Source organism: Schistosoma mansoni (genome assembly GCF_000237925.1).
Source record: "Schistosoma mansoni, WGS project CABG00000000 data, supercontig 0186, strain Puerto Rico, whole genome shotgun sequence".
Lineage (NCBI taxonomy): Eukaryota > Metazoa > Platyhelminthes > Trematoda > Strigeidida > Schistosomatidae > Schistosoma > Schistosoma mansoni.
In genome coordinates, this window is record NW_017386069.1 from 7704 (window position 1) to 26789 (window position 19086).

General features: G+C 40.4%; 2 protein-coding genes across 3 annotated transcripts; one reads left to right on the forward strand and one right to left on the reverse strand.

Moving 5' to 3' along the window:
• Positions 1-2935: 2935 nt before the first annotated feature.
• On the forward strand, positions 2936-3657 carry Smp_189830 (wd40 protein, putative; the record flags this gene model as incomplete). Its single annotated transcript, XM_018794242.1, has 5 exons — positions 2936-3060; positions 3099-3283; positions 3318-3400; positions 3438-3506; positions 3538-3657. Coding segments are annotated over 5 exons (582 nt in total), but the record flags the coding sequence as incomplete, so codon positions are not given.
• A 1791-nt stretch (positions 3658-5448) lies between these two features.
• On the reverse strand, positions 5449-15519 carry Smp_018220.1 (hypothetical protein; the record flags this gene model as incomplete). Of its 2 annotated transcripts, none has more annotated exons than XM_018794265.1 (2): positions 15461-15519; positions 5449-7297 (listed from the first exon to the last, which is right to left on the reverse strand). In XM_018794265.1, the coding sequence occupies exon 2, from the start codon at positions 7241-7243 to the stop codon at positions 5744-5746; it is 1500 nt and encodes a 499-aa protein (XP_018647058.1). In that variant the 5' UTR covers positions 7244-7297; positions 15461-15519. The 2 variants fall into 2 exon arrangements, with proteins under 2 accessions (XP_018647058.1, XP_018647059.1); XM_018794253.1 differs by having other exon boundaries at positions 5744-7297; positions 15369-15519.
• Positions 15520-19086: the final 3567 nt, after the last annotated feature.

Sequence of the window (19086 nt, forward strand, 5' to 3'; positions counted from 1 at the left end):
AGTACGAATTTATTTATTTATTTGAACACATAAACATCGATACAAGGGGACACCTGATACATATGCGCCACACAAAAAATTGTCATTTTTTATAGTTGTGTGAGGGCTATGATACTACCCGGTTGCACAGACCGGAGCGGTTGGTTTTCTTAGGTCACACCCCGAGCCTTTGACCACAAGGCAGTGGAGTAACGTCAGGAGATGCAGTCCTATGGTAGCCAGCGTCCAACAGTTGATTCATACGCCATTTGTTCCCTCAAGATACTAGAGCCCATGTGCACCATTGGTTCGGAATCAGGGTTTTCCAACTCCTCCGGGTGGACATTCTGTATCCACCAACCTGTTTAAAGCGCTGAACATTCGTTCTTCGTCCTCTCAATCTCGTAAGCAACACCGGTGCCACGAGAAGGTAGTGAGTAGGACTTCCCTGGTAGAGGTTATATACACGTGGTCATGTGAGAGCATTTCGAGAGGGAGAGCGGACTCTCTCCACTCTCGGCCGTACCAGGGCATTTAGGAGCAGTACGAATATACTTTGTAGCTGACTAAAATATTGTAGCTATTTATTGAACTAGCATTTCGTCGACTCGATGCTATATAATGATCTCCTAGCTTACCCCGCCTTCGTACGATAACTATGCTTTATTGTTTCTTGCGTACAGGTAGAACAAAGTCTTATAAGAGTTTATCTAAATGAAAATAGAAAGAAGAATTGACAGACAGGGTTCACCAGGTTATTGCATATGCTAATCTCACACAAATAATTCGGCATTGAGCATTGTTGATATTATTGATTTGTGATAAACAACTTAATGCTCAGTTGCCACTCTTCTCAAGTAGGAATATATTCAGCGTTGCAGTTAGTTTGGGCCGGTTTGTTTAGTGTCCAAGTATTTATAGCAATCCGCTAAGAAGATACGTAATATCAGTAATTGTTGTCGATGCATTCAAGATGAAATTGGATTTTCACAGTTCTACAAATCACCGGGCTTACTATAGCCAACATTAACTTCTTAACTTCCGGGAACTAAATTATTCTTGCTATTCTCAGAACTACTGATATATTATTAGCAATAAGTGCAATGCTGATACGTGTTATGATTATAAACTTATGACTGAATCTTAAAACTTTCTTGACTTCTAAAGAAAGGGCAGTAAAGTACATTTTATGTACCGATTATTAAAATGATTCATATTGACTAAGAAACTGAATAATTGCATTATGTAGATGAGAAAATGACGTCTGCCACATATTATAGGAATTGATATACTCAGAGTTATCAATTCAAAAGGCATTTAGAGCTATGTAAATTTTACAAAAATAAGTTCCTCTTCTTCAAATTGTCTTATTCTACATTGGAAAGGCTAAAATCGTTTTTTTTGTATGCATTTATATCTTTGTCGTTATTCATGTAGTCACACAAGACCATCAATCACAAAACAACACCACGGCTTAAGTATACAATCAGACTTGACAGAAGTATCAGCTTTACCAATTTTCCCAGTATCCTTTAGGGTTTAGATCTAATTGGTTCCGTAGTTGGTGGTTTCGATTACACTTTTCGAAATACTTGGAGAATAGTAATTCAGCCTCATAGGAAATTAAAACTTATGACCCGTAAATCCCTGAGCGACGCTCATGAAAACTTATATCTCGGTTTCTTTAAGTATACCTAATACAGTTAATACATGATTTTACCTTCAGTATTACTGTTTAGACTTTACTGTGAACGAAGATCCATTCTCTTCTAGCAGATCATTCTGGCATTTTAAGGACGTTAGAATACTGGGTTAATGATGGAATTTTTCAATGCATTTTATAGAGTCCATTGAAATTTAATTTCTGGCGAAAATGCATTTTAACACATTGTAAATCTAGATCCATTTTAGTGCATAATTTTGAAATTTATATAAACACAAATTTTAGACCAACAATAACTTGAACTAAGTTGTGGACAGTAAACAAAATGAAGACTAAGCCCTAGTTAAGTCATAATGTTTAAGCTGTTAACTTAGTCCATCAGAAATAAAAACAAACTTTAAAATATATGTTTTCATTCTAATCTAGGTTACAAGAACACATCCTTTTTAATATCGAAGCAACAAAAAACAGACTAGACCAAAAGTTGGGCAATTTGGCGATAAATTTTAGCCTTCTGAGGCTACTATTTATTTCTAAAAACCATAGCGGTCAACAGATGCCCAAAATATTTAAGTGAGGTGTGTAGCATTCCCATGTGAAACAAAACCATTAAGTTTAATAACATCAAATCTAACTAAAAATCAGACCAAGATTATATTAGTAGATACAAAGTTTATTTATGACCGTTGTTATCTTAGATCTTCCTAAATTTCGTCGCTGATCGGATGTACAATGGAAAACGAACACGTAATCACCATTTTGTATTATACCTGTTATAACCAGTCTAGTGATATTGTTTTCCAAGGCCATACGGATTCAATAACAAGTCTAAGCTACAACGACCAACTTGAACATGTCATCTCAGTGAGTTGCGACCACACACTGCGCGTCTGGTCTCTCAAAACGAGGGAACAAATAGGTATCACATCAAAACATGCTACACAGCTCAACAGCGTAAACATAGACAGCGATGGGTTGAAGTAGAATTATGTTTATGTTAATTAATCTGCTACAGTATTATATCCAGTGGGATGGATTTTAGAACCTGCTTGTTTGATTATGAAACTTTAAAACTCAAGGTATAAGTAGACTTTTCACTACGTAACCTAGTTTTTTCTACTGAACGGAGGTGCAGTCACTGATCATTCAATCAACAAGGATGGTAATTCTTTGGTATGTGTTACTGATATTAGCTGCCAAATGAACTTATGGGATTTAAGATGTCAAAAGAAAGTTTTTTCGATTCCAGGTGAAATCATTTACATCTCATAAGATTAATTTGACCTTTAAGACATTCACCAGAAAACACCAACATGTTGTCTGTTTACTCCGAATGGAAATTGTGTAATTACAACATCAACAGATGGATCCACAAAATGCACAGACTTGCGATCCCTCAGAACATTACTGACCTTGCGGTTTGATTCGTGGAATTCACAAATTAAATTATTTTTAGTGATCATAGGAATGCTGTATCATCAGCAGCCATCGCTAGAGACGGAAAGTTGCTGGTAACAACATCATGGGACAAAACGGTTCACCTATACGACATTGAGACTGGAAACTACAGGAGAGAGGGACCGCAGATTTTAGCTGATGGTCACACTGGTTCGATAAGTAGCTGTGACATAGACGACAATGGTGAGGACCAAGTTTCACTCTTAATATTACTTAGGGATCTACCTAGCGACTGGGAGTCACGACAAGTGTGTTATATTATGGGATACTGAGAAAAGAGAAGTCAAGTTGTGTCTTAAGGTACTACCGTGTACTACTTATAGAGCATTTTAAACAGAGGCATACAGATTGGATTAATGACGTACACATGACAAAAGATGGGAAATGGATTCTAACAGCATCGAAAGTAGATCCTATTGTGAATACCAACGTTTTAGGATAGACTGATAAGGGCATGGAATATGGAAGTGATTGAAAGGTTGCCATTCAGTTACTTACCTGGCAATGAGCAAACTGTTCTTACTTTAAAGGTAAGTATAGTAAGATTACAATTGTAACGACGGTTTGTCAGTTTTATTAATGAGTGGCCTTTTTTGGAAGTAATTTGACTGAGATACATTTTTATTACACGATGTCTAGGAAATTCTGAGTCCCCATTTTCAAAAATCGCGACACGTATTTTGTACACACTGTCTCAATTCCAGTATATTTACGAGCGAAGAAATTACAAAGTGGATAACTGACGCTGAGCAAGGTGCGAAGGCTTGTGACAGACTCATAATATCCATCAAAAACCATTGTGCTTCAAAGAAAAACGTCAGTAAACTTGTTTAGGATCCTATCACAGAACTAAAACTCATAAATCTAGAACTGACAGTTAAGCCACATAGGTTTTGACTGCAGATCTTAGTTTCGTTGCCGGGTTGTCTTTAGTGCATTCTGGTTCATATGAACGATAGTACTCAACAAGAAAAAACCAGGATAAAGACATCACGGAAAAACCAATCAATATCAAGTTGTCGCAACGCAAATAGAGAAAAATTTCTGCAAAAGTTTAGTTTTTAGGAAACCATCCTAACTGGATGATCTGACGTGGTGCTCGAAGTTATAATATCAAAGATTCAGGAAACATCAAGTTATCATTACAGGGTGCAAACGCTATAACCTCGAGCTGTGACAACACTTACAGTCCTTCCCATTAGAACCGAACTTCTCAATCACTACCACATGTAGCAAAAATCAATAACCACCACTTAGCATTGACTCTTACGTCTGATAAAAAAAGTTGTTCGCGAACTGATAATTTGGTGCTTCCTAGAACCATTGATCTCCGGAGTTATTTCTTCAAAATACTTCTTACAGAAATAGAAAGTAACAAACTCTTAAGTTTTGGCATGAAGACTTTCTGAACAAATACACTAACTCAGTATTGAACTTGACAGGTAAACTACTGGTTAGTGCAGTGTGTTCTCAAGACCATCTAATGTCACTGCTTTATCTGAATTTCTGACCCAAACTTAGCTCTTAATGAAGTCTCCGGAAAATACCAGAAATACTTGGCGACAAGTAGATGTATGATTTGCATCTATTTTTACTATACAGTGAAATGCATATCGACAAACAGCAAACACTGCACAATTATTTGGTCCCAGCTTTTGTAAGGGAATAAAGTTTGGACTACAGGTTACTTTTATATTTAGGGAAAAAACTACGTTAAATCGAGACTAGGGCTACTATGAATTATTTGACCACTAAAGCGCATTATTTTCTCTTGTACAATCAATACACACATGACTGATGAGATGGATGATAAAGCAACGGGTCGTATGAATCCAAGTTGTTTATTAGTTATTGTAAACCGAAAGACAAAATATCAACTTATAAGGGTAACATTTCTACATTACGATCGCTTTAAAATTGTACGGATAAGGCAGTGCGAATTACAGTTTTATTCGTGAGGACCTCAGTACTATAAAAAAAACTAAATCATTACACTTCTTTATTTCAGTGCCCGAACTGTGAGAAAAACTTCATCCAGACAACAACAAGTGACTGGAGAAGGAGACCCAAGTGCTTATTTTGTGACCTCGATGCAAAAACAAACAATTAAAAGATATGCGACCGACTACGATGATATTAGTGCAGTGAAAAGTTAACGATAAAACCACAATAAAAGACTTCATGTCAAAGTACTTTTATATTTGTTTTTTTCAAATCTTATAAAGCAAGCAGTCAAATAATATATGTACAAAAATGTTCGAGCCCACACTGAGTAGAAACGTTCAAAAAGTACGGGTTGGGCTTTCGATATGTGAGTATTGTTAATCAGGTGAAAAGTGGTCCACCAGTTAAAAGTACCAAAAACCACTTGGACTAGATGGGTAGTTATGTCCGGTACACAAACAAGTGACTGCATTATTGTCGAGATACCAGACCGAGCTGAACGTAATTTAGTTACGAACGGCGGAAAATCATACTACTGACGAGTGAAATAAATGCTGCATGATATCTGCATCAGTGTTAAACCAAAGGAAATTTAGATACATCAAAATTCGTCACACATTGAAAGAAACAAGTAGAACAGGTCAGTTTATCTCATAGAAAGGCACCATAAGTAAAGATTTGTCAACGGGATTACACATATCACCAAGGCTCGGGCATTGTAGTTAGTTCACTCAACTCCTGATCCGAACAAGAAGGGAAGAAATGACGCCTGTAACCAATCATATCAACCCAAGGGAGTATATGTAAATACTGATCATCTAGGATAATTGAGTGTAAATTAGTGGGAGAAATACAAGCATATTCACTTTCTGCACCTACTGTACACTTTTGGGGAGAGTTATATTCTGCAATTTCCATAGAACTGTTATCACAGACAGTTACATAACTGCGGTCAAGGCTATGCCAATCAATGTCTTCCGGCAAACATGGTAGGTCGGGCCAATCATTCATAAAATTAGTCACAGGGGGGAGAACCGTTTTGTTCCTACGATGGCCTTTTAGTTGGTTGGAATGTAGTCGGGAAGGATCTAATATTTCAGCTTCATCTTTGTGATGTTTGTGCTTCTTTTTCTTTTTAACTTTCTGGGCATTTGACACAGTGTTGTTCTCAACATCTTTGAGTACTAGTCGATCGGATATATTTTCACTATTGTAGCTTAGAGGACCTTGATTATTGATAGATGAAACGTTAACAGAAGGTATAACCTTTTTAACCGAATCAGAAGTTAGGTTGCGACCTTTTTCGTATACAGCAGGATTTTCTCTACACTCCAAGTATGTTTCCGGCTTTATATCTAAGATTGAGTTACATTTAGGAGAATGCGAGTTTTCGTTGTTATTGGCAGAGACACAACGTGAACTTGACTGAGAGCCAGAGTTTGTACGAGCCAGACGTGTTTTTGTGGGTTGCATTATAGAACATACACGAGGAGGGTCGACTTCCTTGCTGATCCTGTTTGTAAGAATGCGGTCAGCAGTTACGGAATCAATACAATCTCCTGCAGCTTGGACCAGTTCTGCAGTTGATTTGACTTTCGACAAACGCATGGAATTCGCTACTCGGAGCTTCGATGAAGGAGATCGAGATGCCGTTGAAATACTTGTTTGGGACACTGATGTATCTAAATTCCCCTTAAACCTGGTATCCTGAGGTTGTGATTCCATACATTTACTGCCATTCACAAGGTTACTCGGACTATTGACCTGAACGACTGCTGAAGTTGTGTCTATGAACTTCAAACGTTTAGAAATATTTGAAACAGAGTTATCGTTTTGGTGTTTTTGTGAATCCTCTTTGTTGAGTTTTTCTGGGGAAGAATCTGGGAAATTTCGCTTTGTGAGATGTTCGGAGCATTTCATCTGAGAAGGGTATATTGCATTTACAACGTCTGCTGGTTGCTTAGATTTTTCACGAGCAGGTATTTTAGTTGGTGTGCCATTCGATTTAGGTGACGTAGGTATATTTTTGTCTGATGTCTTTAAAGGAATGACATACTGATGTGAATACTCAGAGGATAGTAGTTTCTGCCATGCTTTGATAATAAGTCTAATGCGTTTTTGAAGAGGTGGATCAACCTTGTGACGAATGGTTTGTAACAGCTGACCAATCCTAGTATCCTGTAACTGAATCATAGTCATCGGGAAGTTCTCCAGATGACCGATGACGTCACATACTGCGTTCACATCTGTTACCTACAGAGTAGAATGAATGAGAAGTTACAAAAGTTAGGAAAGTAGGTTTTTAAAATAAAATAGCAGAGGGATAATTTAGATTTAAATAAGTACTTAAGTTTTGGCAGTAATTTCGAAATAATAAGTCCGACAGCGCGGAAACTGGAACATACTACATCACCCTAAGTTTCCACACCACAACATCACAGTGAAATGAAATTATCAAAGTAGAAGTATGAGCCGGAGTAAAAAGGACAAGATGCAAGGAAAATGGTTTGAGGAGAGAAAACGGATCTATAGGGTAAAAAATATCAAATAATTTGAAACTTAAAATCAACTGACTGCACATTTAATGACTTCATAGTCATGCTGTTAGTGAAGTTAGAGGGGCTATGTTACGGCCAACTCTAATGCCTAAATCTAGTTAATGTGTACAGAAAGTTTACAAACGACAATCCTAAACAAATGGCTAGTAGTGCAGATATGTACAGAACAGCCGCTGCTTCTCAAATACCTCTCTGCAGTTGATTGTGTTTAGGGAACCTAAACCAAATCACTAGGAAAATCCAACTAGATCAACGTCCGCTCGTAAACTCATTTAGGTAGGCTGAGAGGACGATAAACAGCGATGACAATCTTAACGTAGAACAAAAAAGGTTTACGCAATGGTCACGAGTAATGGTGGGCAACGGAAGTAACGATATGCAACACCAGACAACTGTTTTGATTCATCAAAGAGATAGGAATATGATCCTTTTTAAGCACAAGAGATCAAAATGATATGTGGAGGACTTTCAGAAACAGTTTAACAGGTACATACCACTTTCAAATTGCGAAAGTGGAAATCTAAAAAGTTTCCCAAATCTTAAAGAAATCAAAACAGTCTTATCTAACTCGAACCGATAGGAATCAACAGAACTTGGTAGTTTAAATACACGTCTTTAATGATAATGATATAATTTTAGAAATTATTCAGATGGAGATACTAGCTAGAAATACCCTTACGATAACAACAGAACACATTGTACTGTTATAACGTCTTAGTCAGTCAGTAAGCTAAAACGTAGGACCAGGCACATTTATGCATCGGTCCAAGTTGCCATACTTCATTAGCACAACAAGATGAAAACACTGAATTCATAGAAATAGTTAGTTTAATAGTGGTAATATATAAAAGAAAGATTGTATAAAAGAATACAGTACAGGAAGGATGAAAAATATGGAGCAATTGTAATCTTTTAGTTTAAGGGAAGACAGAAAGTGTGTACACCTACGCCGTTGTGATCGATTCTGAGCCACGTCACACAGACTCTCCAACCATTGGTTACGATAGTCACGCAGACTCCAACCAATTAGTCTGCATCTACCAACATAGCTCAGACTAGCAGTTAGTGGCTTTAAGCATTGATGACACATCTTTGTTTGGCCGCCCCCAAACTCTCTTCCGACCATCCCCTATACGCCCCCAAATGCCCTGGTACGGCCGAGAGTGGAGAGAGTCCGCTCTCCCTCTCGAAATGCTCTCACATGGCCACGTGTATATAGCCTCTACCAGGGAAGTCCTACTCACTGCCTTCTCGTGGCACCGGTGTTGTTTACGAAACTGAGAGGACGAAAAGCGAATGTCCGGCGCTTCAACCGGATTGGTGGACACGGAAAGTTCACCTAGGGGAGTTGGAAAACCCTGATTCCAAACCAATGATGCACATGGGCTCCAGTATCTTAAGGGAACAAATGGCGTGTAAATCAATCGTTGGTCACCGGCTACCATGGGACCGCATCTCCTCACGATGCTCCACTGCCTTGTGGATCGGATCTTTAGGTCAAAGGCTCCGGGTGTGGCCCCCTAAGAAAACCACCAGCTTCAGTTTGGGCATCTGGGCAGTATCGCGGCCCTCACACAAGTCAAATAAGATGTGTGCGGCGCACATGTATCTGGTGCTTCCTTGTACCAATATTTATATGTTTAAATAAAATAATAAATAATCTCCTATAGTAGTCAGCATTGCGCGTTGTGGTAATCGGTGTTCAGGCATACGTAACACGTGACCCAACCATCTCAGTCGATGAAGATTCACAACCTCATCAACTGATTTACCATCATTCCCTAATACCCTGCGTCTAACCTCACTATTACTTACCCGGTGATCCCAGCAGATGCGAGCAATATTTCTAAGGCATCTGTGTTCAAATACTAGTAACTTACGAGTATCTTCTATTCTTAGTGGCCACATTTCGCAGTCGTAAAGTAGAACAGAGCAAACTGCTGCGCAGTATACTCGTCCCTTAATTGATACACGTATATCTCATCTTCTTCATAGATGACATAAGTTGGCAAAAGCCAAACGAGCTTTTTAAATCCGTGCAGAGATTTCGTCAGACACAACCCATTAGGACTGATCAGACTTCCAAGATAAGTAAAGTTGTCGGCGCGTTCGACTACTTCACTCCCTATTCTTAGTTCAGGTGTTGACACAGACCAGTCCTGGAGTAACAATTTACATTTAGAGGGGGAGAAACGTATTCCAAACATCTTTGCATTGCTACTCAGTGCTACCAAAAGACTCTGCATTTTATCAGCGTCTTCACCAAACAGGACTATGTCATCTGCGTATTCTAAGTTGATAAGTGGACCTCCTGGTATGAGATCAATACCCGGGCTCCGGCAAGCGACTGGTTGTTTCCCGACCGTTGCTGCTACCTTGAAATGGTGGACCGGCTTGTCGATCTTGATGAACCACTTGGGCTACAATAGCTGGAACAAACGTTCCTCAAGGTCCTACCACGCCAAGCAGGTCGGTTGAGGAGAGGTAAGACTAAAAGCAGGAAACTCAAGATCCGAAGGCGAAGTCGTACTGCTGACCGTACAGAGGTGTGACGACAGTAAGGTATTTACTTCAGACAACCAGCATAACAGCGATGCTGCCTTCCCACAACGAACGGTGGGGTTAGAAAAGATCGACCCTAAAAATGCACACCTCTCCTTATCCCAGAGACATCTGTTTCTGGCGGTAACGTCTCAACAAGTACGAAGCTAACACAAAAAGATTGTCTGACCGGCATCAAGCAGTTGTCCCTTGGGCACTGCGTTCACGCTCTCAAGTCACTAAAAACAACTCAAACCCAAATTCCTTTTCAGGTACCTTCAGAACACCCCACCACGGTGTAAGCAACCGGGAAGTGATAACCACCCTCATACCTCTAACAGCACTCAAGACTACTGACAGCCATCAGATCTCCTTGTCTAAAAATCTAGAATCTCGTACGATTGATGTATGCTGTGTCTCCGAAACACATACGGGATCCTAGTGTGGACATTCACTTGACCTCACCTCGCCGAAAATGGGGAGCCGATGAGATACGTTCGCCGTTTATCTGGAGACCCGATGGCTAGTTCTCATGGACTGGTGGGTGTAGGCATAGCACTGAGTCCGAAGGCAGAACAAGCATTATTAGAATGGATCCCTATTAACAGTCGCTCTGTAAGAACTCGGAAGAATAGGAACACATGTCGGTGCCTTCTCGTCATTTCTGTCTATACTCTCATTGACTGCAGCAGTGGAGCATCGTGAGGAGATGCGGTCCCATGGTAGCCGGTGACCAACGATTGATTTACACGCCATTTGTTCCCTTAAGATACTGGAGCCCATGTGCATCATTGGTTTGGAATCAGGGTTTTCCAACTCCCCTAGGTGAACTTTCCGTGTCCACCAATCCGGTTGAAGCGCCGGACATTCGCTTTTCGTCCTCTCAGTTTCGTAAACAACACCGGTGCCACGAGAAGGCAGTGAGTAGGACTTCCCTGGTAGAGGCTATATACACGTGGCCATGTGAGAGCATTTCGAGAGGGAGAGCGGACTCTCTCCACTCTCAGCCGTACCAGGGCATTTGGGGGCTGACTGCAGCCTGGATGAAGTGAAAGATGACTTTTACAGAAAGCTTCCTAAACTTCTCCAAAAAGCTAAACACTCAAACATGATACTAGTCGCAGGTGACTTTAATGCCTAAGTAGGTAGCATAAACCAAACAGAAAGATATTTAGGTGGGTATTTTGGTATTCCGGCTCAACGAACAAGTAATGGTGATCGTCTACCGCAACTGTGCTCAGACAATCGTTTATTTCTAACAAGCACTAGTTTTAAGCCTAAGGGGAGATATCGTCTAACATGGTGACCACCTGTACCAAACCAACAATGGACTCAAATGGACCATATTGTCATCAGTCATCGTTCAATAGGCTCGATGGGAGACTGTCGCTCGTTCTGGAATACATGTTTACACTGATCATGCTCTAATATGAGCACACATTTGCTTGCGCCTCACTGAGCTCAGAAAAACCACATTAAGAAGATCCATCAGAGTCGAACTCAGTGACGAGAAAGTCAAAGGTAAATTCTAGGAAATACTGAAGTCACATTTAGGCAGTTCTGAAAACGAGGCTGACCCAGATGTTGCTTGTAAAGATATACGAACATCTATAAAAACAGCAGCGACACCCATTGGTGATTCGAACCAAAGGGTTACGTAAAACCAATGGATTTCTACTAAGTCTGTTGAACTGATAGATTCTTGTAAACTCATCCCACCAGGCTTTGAACACGGTGAAGAAGGAAAACAAATCAGATCTAGGTTTACCAAAAGTATAGGGAATGACCGTGAGTGGTGGTTGGTAAAGAAAGCATAAAAGATGGAAAAGACAACAACAACAAGACAAAAGAAACCGGAATTAAGGTGTTGAGTGTGAGACAATCACGGAGTAAAATGGCACTCTTATCTGTTCTCAGTCTGAACGTTCAGAGCGATGGACGGAACACTAAGAAGCAGGTTAGTTGCCCTTTAGCTACCCACTATATTCAAACATCCTTAATGGAAAATCTGAATAAATAAACATGGAAAATAATTGAAAATCAGAACGCTATAGCTAATCTGAAACGAGGAACAGCAGTTGGTTGAGATGGATTAACTCCAGAGGTCTTTAAGGATGGTGGTCTAGTTTTTAGTGACTTAGTTGGCTAATATTTTAGTCAAATTCAGGGATTCGGGCGTAATCTCATGTGAATGGTTGCAGTCAATGATCGTCCTAACATATAAGAAAGGATTAAAATCCTCCTGTGATAACCATAAACGGATTAGTTTAACAAACATAGCATCCAAATTACTAGCCTCAATAATTTTCGAGAGCCTAAGACTCGTGAACTGAAAACAAGAGGAAATCAGGCTGGTTTCAAACTTGATTGTGGCTGCGTCGACCGCATATTTACCATTCGTCAGATTTTATAACACACATGCTTATCGGCGTCCAACAATGATAGTTTTTCTTGACTTAAAAGCAGCATTTGACTCTGTAGACTGAGAGGTTCTGTGGCAGTGTCATTGAAAGGTGTACCTCAGAAGTACATATAACTGGTGAGGTTTTAACTCGAACACTATCAATCCAACCCCCAAATGCCCTGGTACGGTCGAGAGTTCGCTCTCCCTCTCGAAATGCTCTCACACGGCCACGTGTATACAGTCACTGACACAGAAGTTCTTCTCGCGGTGGAGGTGTTGTTTACGAAATTGAGAGGACGAAGATTTATTTATTTAATCACACACATATTGGAACAAAGGGCATCGAATACATATGCGCCACACAAAATAATGAGAATAGGAGGAGAAAGGGGGAAGATCCGTATATATAGGAGAAGGAAAAAAAGAGAAGAGTAGTGATGGGGGGGATTGAAATGTACAACCAGAAGAACTCTCTCAGTTAAGAAAGTTAGAACCACTCTTTATGAAGAAAGTAAAAGGTTACAGCAGGCTCGCCACTGGCTTCTATTCTGAGCCATATCTGATAACGTCTCTAGCCACTGTGTTTCACGATCTCTCGGACCCCAGCCAGGGAGTCGTGAAGGACCAACAGAAGCTAGCCCTTTGCAGCTTTCTTTCATACCACGACACCATGTCATACACTGACCACCTTTCCGCTTTTTCCAACCAGTCCCAGAGTCGGCAAATAATGCACGACGTGGAAGTCTCTGGGACGACATTCGGAAAGCATGTCCAAGCCACCGAAGTCGGTGTTTCAAGATGGTGACACCAATTGAATTATCGTCTCTGCACTCGAACACACAATCCCGGACCTCAGCATTACTAACATGGTGTTGCCACTGGATGTCAGCAATCCTTCGGAGACAACGATGATCATACACAGAGAGTCGTCTAACATCCTCAACTCGGAGAGACCAGGTTTCACAAGCATAGAGCAAAACTGCTCTCACCGACGCGTTGTAGATCCGACCCTTTACAGCCAGACTAACATCACGAAGGCGCCAAAGATGGCCCAGATTGGTATAAGCCACTCTGGCTTTCATTATACGTGCATCGATCTCATCACTCACGCCACCACCAGCACTTATATAGCTACCTAGATACACGAACTTCTAAACTACTTCAATCTGCTCACCATCCAGGGTGAGTACAGGATGAGAATCCTGCCAGTCTTGTAGGAGTACTTTGCACTTGGAGGGTGCAAAGCACATGCCATACCTGCGGACACTGATTGCCAACTGATTAAGTGCGGATCGCATGCCTTGGGCATTATCGCACAGTAAGACAATATCATCCGCATACTCAAGGTCGAGAAGTCGTTCTCCAGGCAGCAGATCCGCACCGCCATTACTGACATCCATCAGAGCTGTTTCCAGGATGTCGTCCATGGCAAAGTTGAAGAGGAATGGTGAGACTGGGCAACCCTGCATGACGAAGAACGAATTTCCGGCGTTTTAACCCTGATTCCAAACAAATGGTGCACATGAGCTCCAGTATCCTGAGAGAACAAAGAGCGTATGAATCAACTGTTGGTCACTGGCTATCATAGAACTGCATCTCCTGACGTTACTCCACTGCCTTGTGGTCAAAGGCTCGGGGTGTGGCCTACAAAGAAAACCAACCGCTCCGGTCTGGGCACTCGTGCAGTATCACAGCCCACACACAAACCAAGTGAGTTGTGTGTGTATGCATACGTATTCGGTGCCCCTTCGTACCGGTGTTCAAATAAATATAAATCCTAGTGGTTTTACAACACTCAAGGGACATTCACGATACGTTGGTGGTCGTAGGTAACCTATAGGACTAGGGGTAACGGTCTTTGCAATTTCATACTCGAAATCCATCTTCTCTGCACTACTCGAATGTGGGCAATCAGGCCCCTATGAATTATCGGTTAGGCATTGCTTTACAAGCTAAGCGACCTAATGATTCACAGTTTTCTCGACTATCAACGGACTACGTTAAAATGGTTGGCTAAAACTGACATTTCACTTACCGTTCATTAAGGGTGTTAATCAAGCTTGAAGCAAACTTCATATGACATGAAAACGCACTATCTTTATACTACCACAAGGAGTAAAACAATGCATTAGAAAAACATTAGTACCAAAATGTCCTGTTATCAGAACATTTCAGCCATGTTATTAGAATGCATATATAAAAAAAACGAGTGAAGTAGTCCGTAAGAATTTCTATTCTCAAGTTAATTGCTGAAACATACCGACAGATAACAACAAACTAAGGTCGGGACCTCAGATCTTAAGGGATAATTTAGTGAGCACTAACTATGCTTGACGGAAGATACGAAACATCGGTAGGGTATTGTGTCATGAAGTCAAGGAAATTTTTACTAACAAACCTCTACGACAACAGAACAAGCCAGTCCATGAAGAATTGGACGGCGACGACCGAACTAACCGACAACATCCCGCAAAAGGAACCCGACATTGGAAACATGAGTGGCAGGTCATTTTGGGAGTATTGCAGTTGTCTTTTCACAATACTCGGGATGATGTTCAGAAGAGCATGGCAACTGCTGTGTTTATTTACGATGTGAGTTATTACATAAGGTATTCGACAACCGACTTTAAGACAAATTAATTTCGTTTAACTACTGGTGATATAAACAGGGAACTATACAGACCATGATAAAAGTCAGATAGATCAGATCTACCAGTAAATTAGTCCAAAAAGGTGCAAAAGATTTGAAGTTCATGCAATCACTTGAAGTATGCCCAACAATATATGATTTGGACTAAACTATAAGACAGTGAAAACCTACATTCTGGGTCGAATCTATGGAATTTCTTAGTTTCAGCATGATGGAGTTTAAGGAATTGCTCATTACAGCGTAGAACATCGATAATCACCCACATTAATTAAGCCCGCAGAGATGGCAGGCTCAGTCGAGGGGTTTACATACCGCGCGCTGTGACTATTCAGTACAATTCTAACAACAAAACTGGAATGTATCTGAAAGATGACCGAATACACTTTGCAAGTGTTTCAACGTTATATTACACTACATTTTGTGAACATAATGTGAACATTCTACTTTTCTACTATTTACTTAAATTTTTCACATGTACTTTGGGGACTAGTGCACAAAGTGAACCTAGCATTGTTAATGACTACTAACTTCTAAGACCTCTAAGTTTGGTTTTTTATTGGATTCTGTTCGGGCCTGAAGTAACTGTTATTTCGTTGCAGTCTTAATTAGGTAGTAACTGGCCAGTCAATAACCTATTAGAATCGAAGTGTAGTGCCGCGATTCGTTAATCGTTCGTTTCGATAATCGATATAATTCTAATCTTAACGGCGCGTAAAATCAGAAGACAAAGGATAGCAGCAACTACAGTTTACTGTCGAATAACTCAGGTCACAAAGTTAACATCTGAGCGAATAATAACGAGCGAGTGAACAGGTGAATAAGCGAAGGAAACGAACGAGGAGCAAGCGAGCGAGCGAGCGAGAGAGTAGCAAGCAATTACATAGGCAATTTATAGTCAAATTTAATAAGGGCACAGCAAAGCAAAACAAAGGCTGATAATAATATTTGTGTGCGTACATATATGGGGAGGAGTATGAGTCATCGAATGATATTTAAGCAGTCAACATTTCGGCTAGAGTGTCATGTGCTCTAGTGTTATTGCAGTTCAAAGAATATGCAAATTGTTACTATCCAAATGACAATGTCTGTTAAGTAAGTTATAAAAAAGGGCTTAACCAAAATTGGCTATAATCGAAATTGATTGTAGGATGGTTGCTATATTACTCCCCCCTGCAAACAAAGATATATGAAAAAAAATGTCTGTGTTTGCATAATGTACAGTAAATTGGATAGCGTAGTTACAATCATTTGAAGATATGGGCCTGTATAAAATTAGAATGAAGTTAGTGTGTATTTAGTTCGTGCCCGTCCGTTAGGCTATACAAAATAGCTGTAAGAAATAGAAGGGATATGGTATCGCTTCGAAAAAAAAAACTACACGTATGAGCATAAGGGTGTACATAAGCTGTGCCAAGTTTAATAGCGTATAGCATGAATTTAATAATCCATATGTATACAATGAAGAGGAAGAATTATAATTAATAATCAAAGTAGCAGAAAATTATCAGTAAAAGATTGTAGCGACATAACGTTGCGGCCATCTTACTCTGCGACCAGATTTTGTCGTTATCGGAGTCTCCTCGTTTTGGTGCGTTGGCGTCGTTGACTCCTGAGATTCGTGTTTCGTCGGTGTGATCGTCTTCGAGAGGCTTGTGCTTGTCGATTGAAAATCGCTATCGATGAAAGCTGGCTTCACACGATCGATACTGATTACGTCTGTCTTCCCAGCTTTTTCTACCGTGACTGTCTTATCTGTCTTCGTAATCACTTTAAATGGACCTTCATAGTTCGGCTGCAGAGGTGGTTGTACGTTGTCTCTTCTGATAAATACGTGCGTGCTATTATGTAGTTGCTGAGGTACGAATACTCGACGTTGTTGTAGTCTGGGAAGTGCTATTTTTAAATCGCTCATGTGTTTCTTCAGGCGTTGGACGTAGTTGGCTACATCAGTCGGAACACTTTTACCTGAAGCGAAAAATTCTCCGGGTAAACGTAAAGTAGTTCCATATACCAACTCGGCTGGACAACATCCCATATCCTGTTTAATTATTGTTCTTAAACCTAACATGACTAAAGGAAGCTTATTAGCCCAATCGTTATTGACAATGACAGATGTAAGGGATGCTTTCAACTGCCTATGTAGGCGTTCAACCATTCCGTTTGCCATTGGATGGTAGGATGTCGTTCGTATACGTTTAATTCCGAGGAGTTCTGTAAGCTGCTGGAAGAGTCGACTTTCGAATTGAGCTCCTCTATCGGTCGTGATAATTGCCGGTATACCATAGTAAGAAATCCAATTTTCGATAAGGGCTTTGGCTACGGATTCGGCTGAGGTGTCTTTTATTGGTACCGCTACAGGCCATCGGGTAAATCTATCGATGCATGTAAAAATATAGTTGTACCCGTTCGAAACTGGCAGTGGTCCCACGATATCGATGTGTTTATGTTCGAATCGAGTGTCTGGCTGTGAAAATGAACCCATTGGCGAGCTAGTATGACGATGTACTTTGGCTTTTTGACATTTCATGCATGTTTGTGTCCAATTACGTACATCGCGATTCATTTTTGTCCATACGAAACGCTCACTGATTAATTTCATCGTGGCTTTTATTCCCGGGTGCGATAGGTTATGGATACTTTCGAATACTTTCCGTCGTAATGGTTTAGGAATGAATGGGCGAGGTCGGCCTGTCGACATGTCACATATTATTTTCGCGTTGCCGAACTGAATATCTTCGAATAATAATGACGTCGTGTCATCGAATCTTAGCTTGTTTAGTTCGATGTCTGTCTCTTGTAACTTCGCGAGACCGTGATAATCAATTCCATTTGTAATTATCGCGTTTATCGTTGTTCTGGACAACGCATCTGCCACTTCGTTATTATTACCTTCAATATACTGTATGCTAGATGTAAATTGGGAAATAAATTCTAATTGTCGAATTTCCCTCGGCGAATAATTATCCTGCTTGGCGTTTAATGCTTTCGTGAGGGGTTTGTGATCTGTATACACTGTGAAAATGGTACCCTCTATCATATGTCAGAAATGCTTGATTGCCAAGTAAATCGCTAATAGTTCTCTTCCGAACGTACTGTACCTCGTTTGTGTAGGGTTTAATCTCCTCGAGAAAAATGAAATCGGTTCCCATGTACCGTTTACTAACTGCTGCAGTACAGCTCCTACTGCTATGTTCGATGCGTCCGTCATGATGGCTAGTGGCGCTTCGCTCTTTCGTCGAACTAATATCATTTTCTCATGAAGTGCTCGCTTAGCGTTCTCAAAAGCCTGTATAGCCTCTGTCGATAGATGGAATGTTCGGGTATTTCCTCGCAAAGCGTCCGTTAATGGCTGTAGTATTGCTGCGCAGTTTGGAATAAATCGCCTATAATAGTTTATTAGTCCCAAGAATCGTCGTAACTTTTTTTGTGACTCGGGCAACGGATAATTACGAATAGCAGCAACTTCTGCTGGAACTGGCATGATACCTCGAGAATTTATCATATGACCTAGGAATTGCAATGATTTCTTTCCAAATTCACGTTTCTCCACGTTAATAGTGACACCATGTTCTTGAAGTCTCGTGAATAACTGTCGTAGATGTTGTAGATGTTCTTCCACAGTAGCGCTAGCTACTAATATATCATCGATATATGCGTATACCCCTGTCAAACCTCTAACAACCTGATCAATAAATCGCTGAAAGGTTTGAGCTGCATTAGTTAGTCCAAATGGCATTCGTAAAAACTCAAATAAACCAAATGGAGTGATTACGGCCGTTTTCGGTATGTCTTCTGGGGCCACTGGAATGTGGTAGTACGCCCGAACAAGATCAATTTTCGAAAAAATCGTAGCACCTTCCATTTCGGTAGTGATGTCGTGAATATGTGG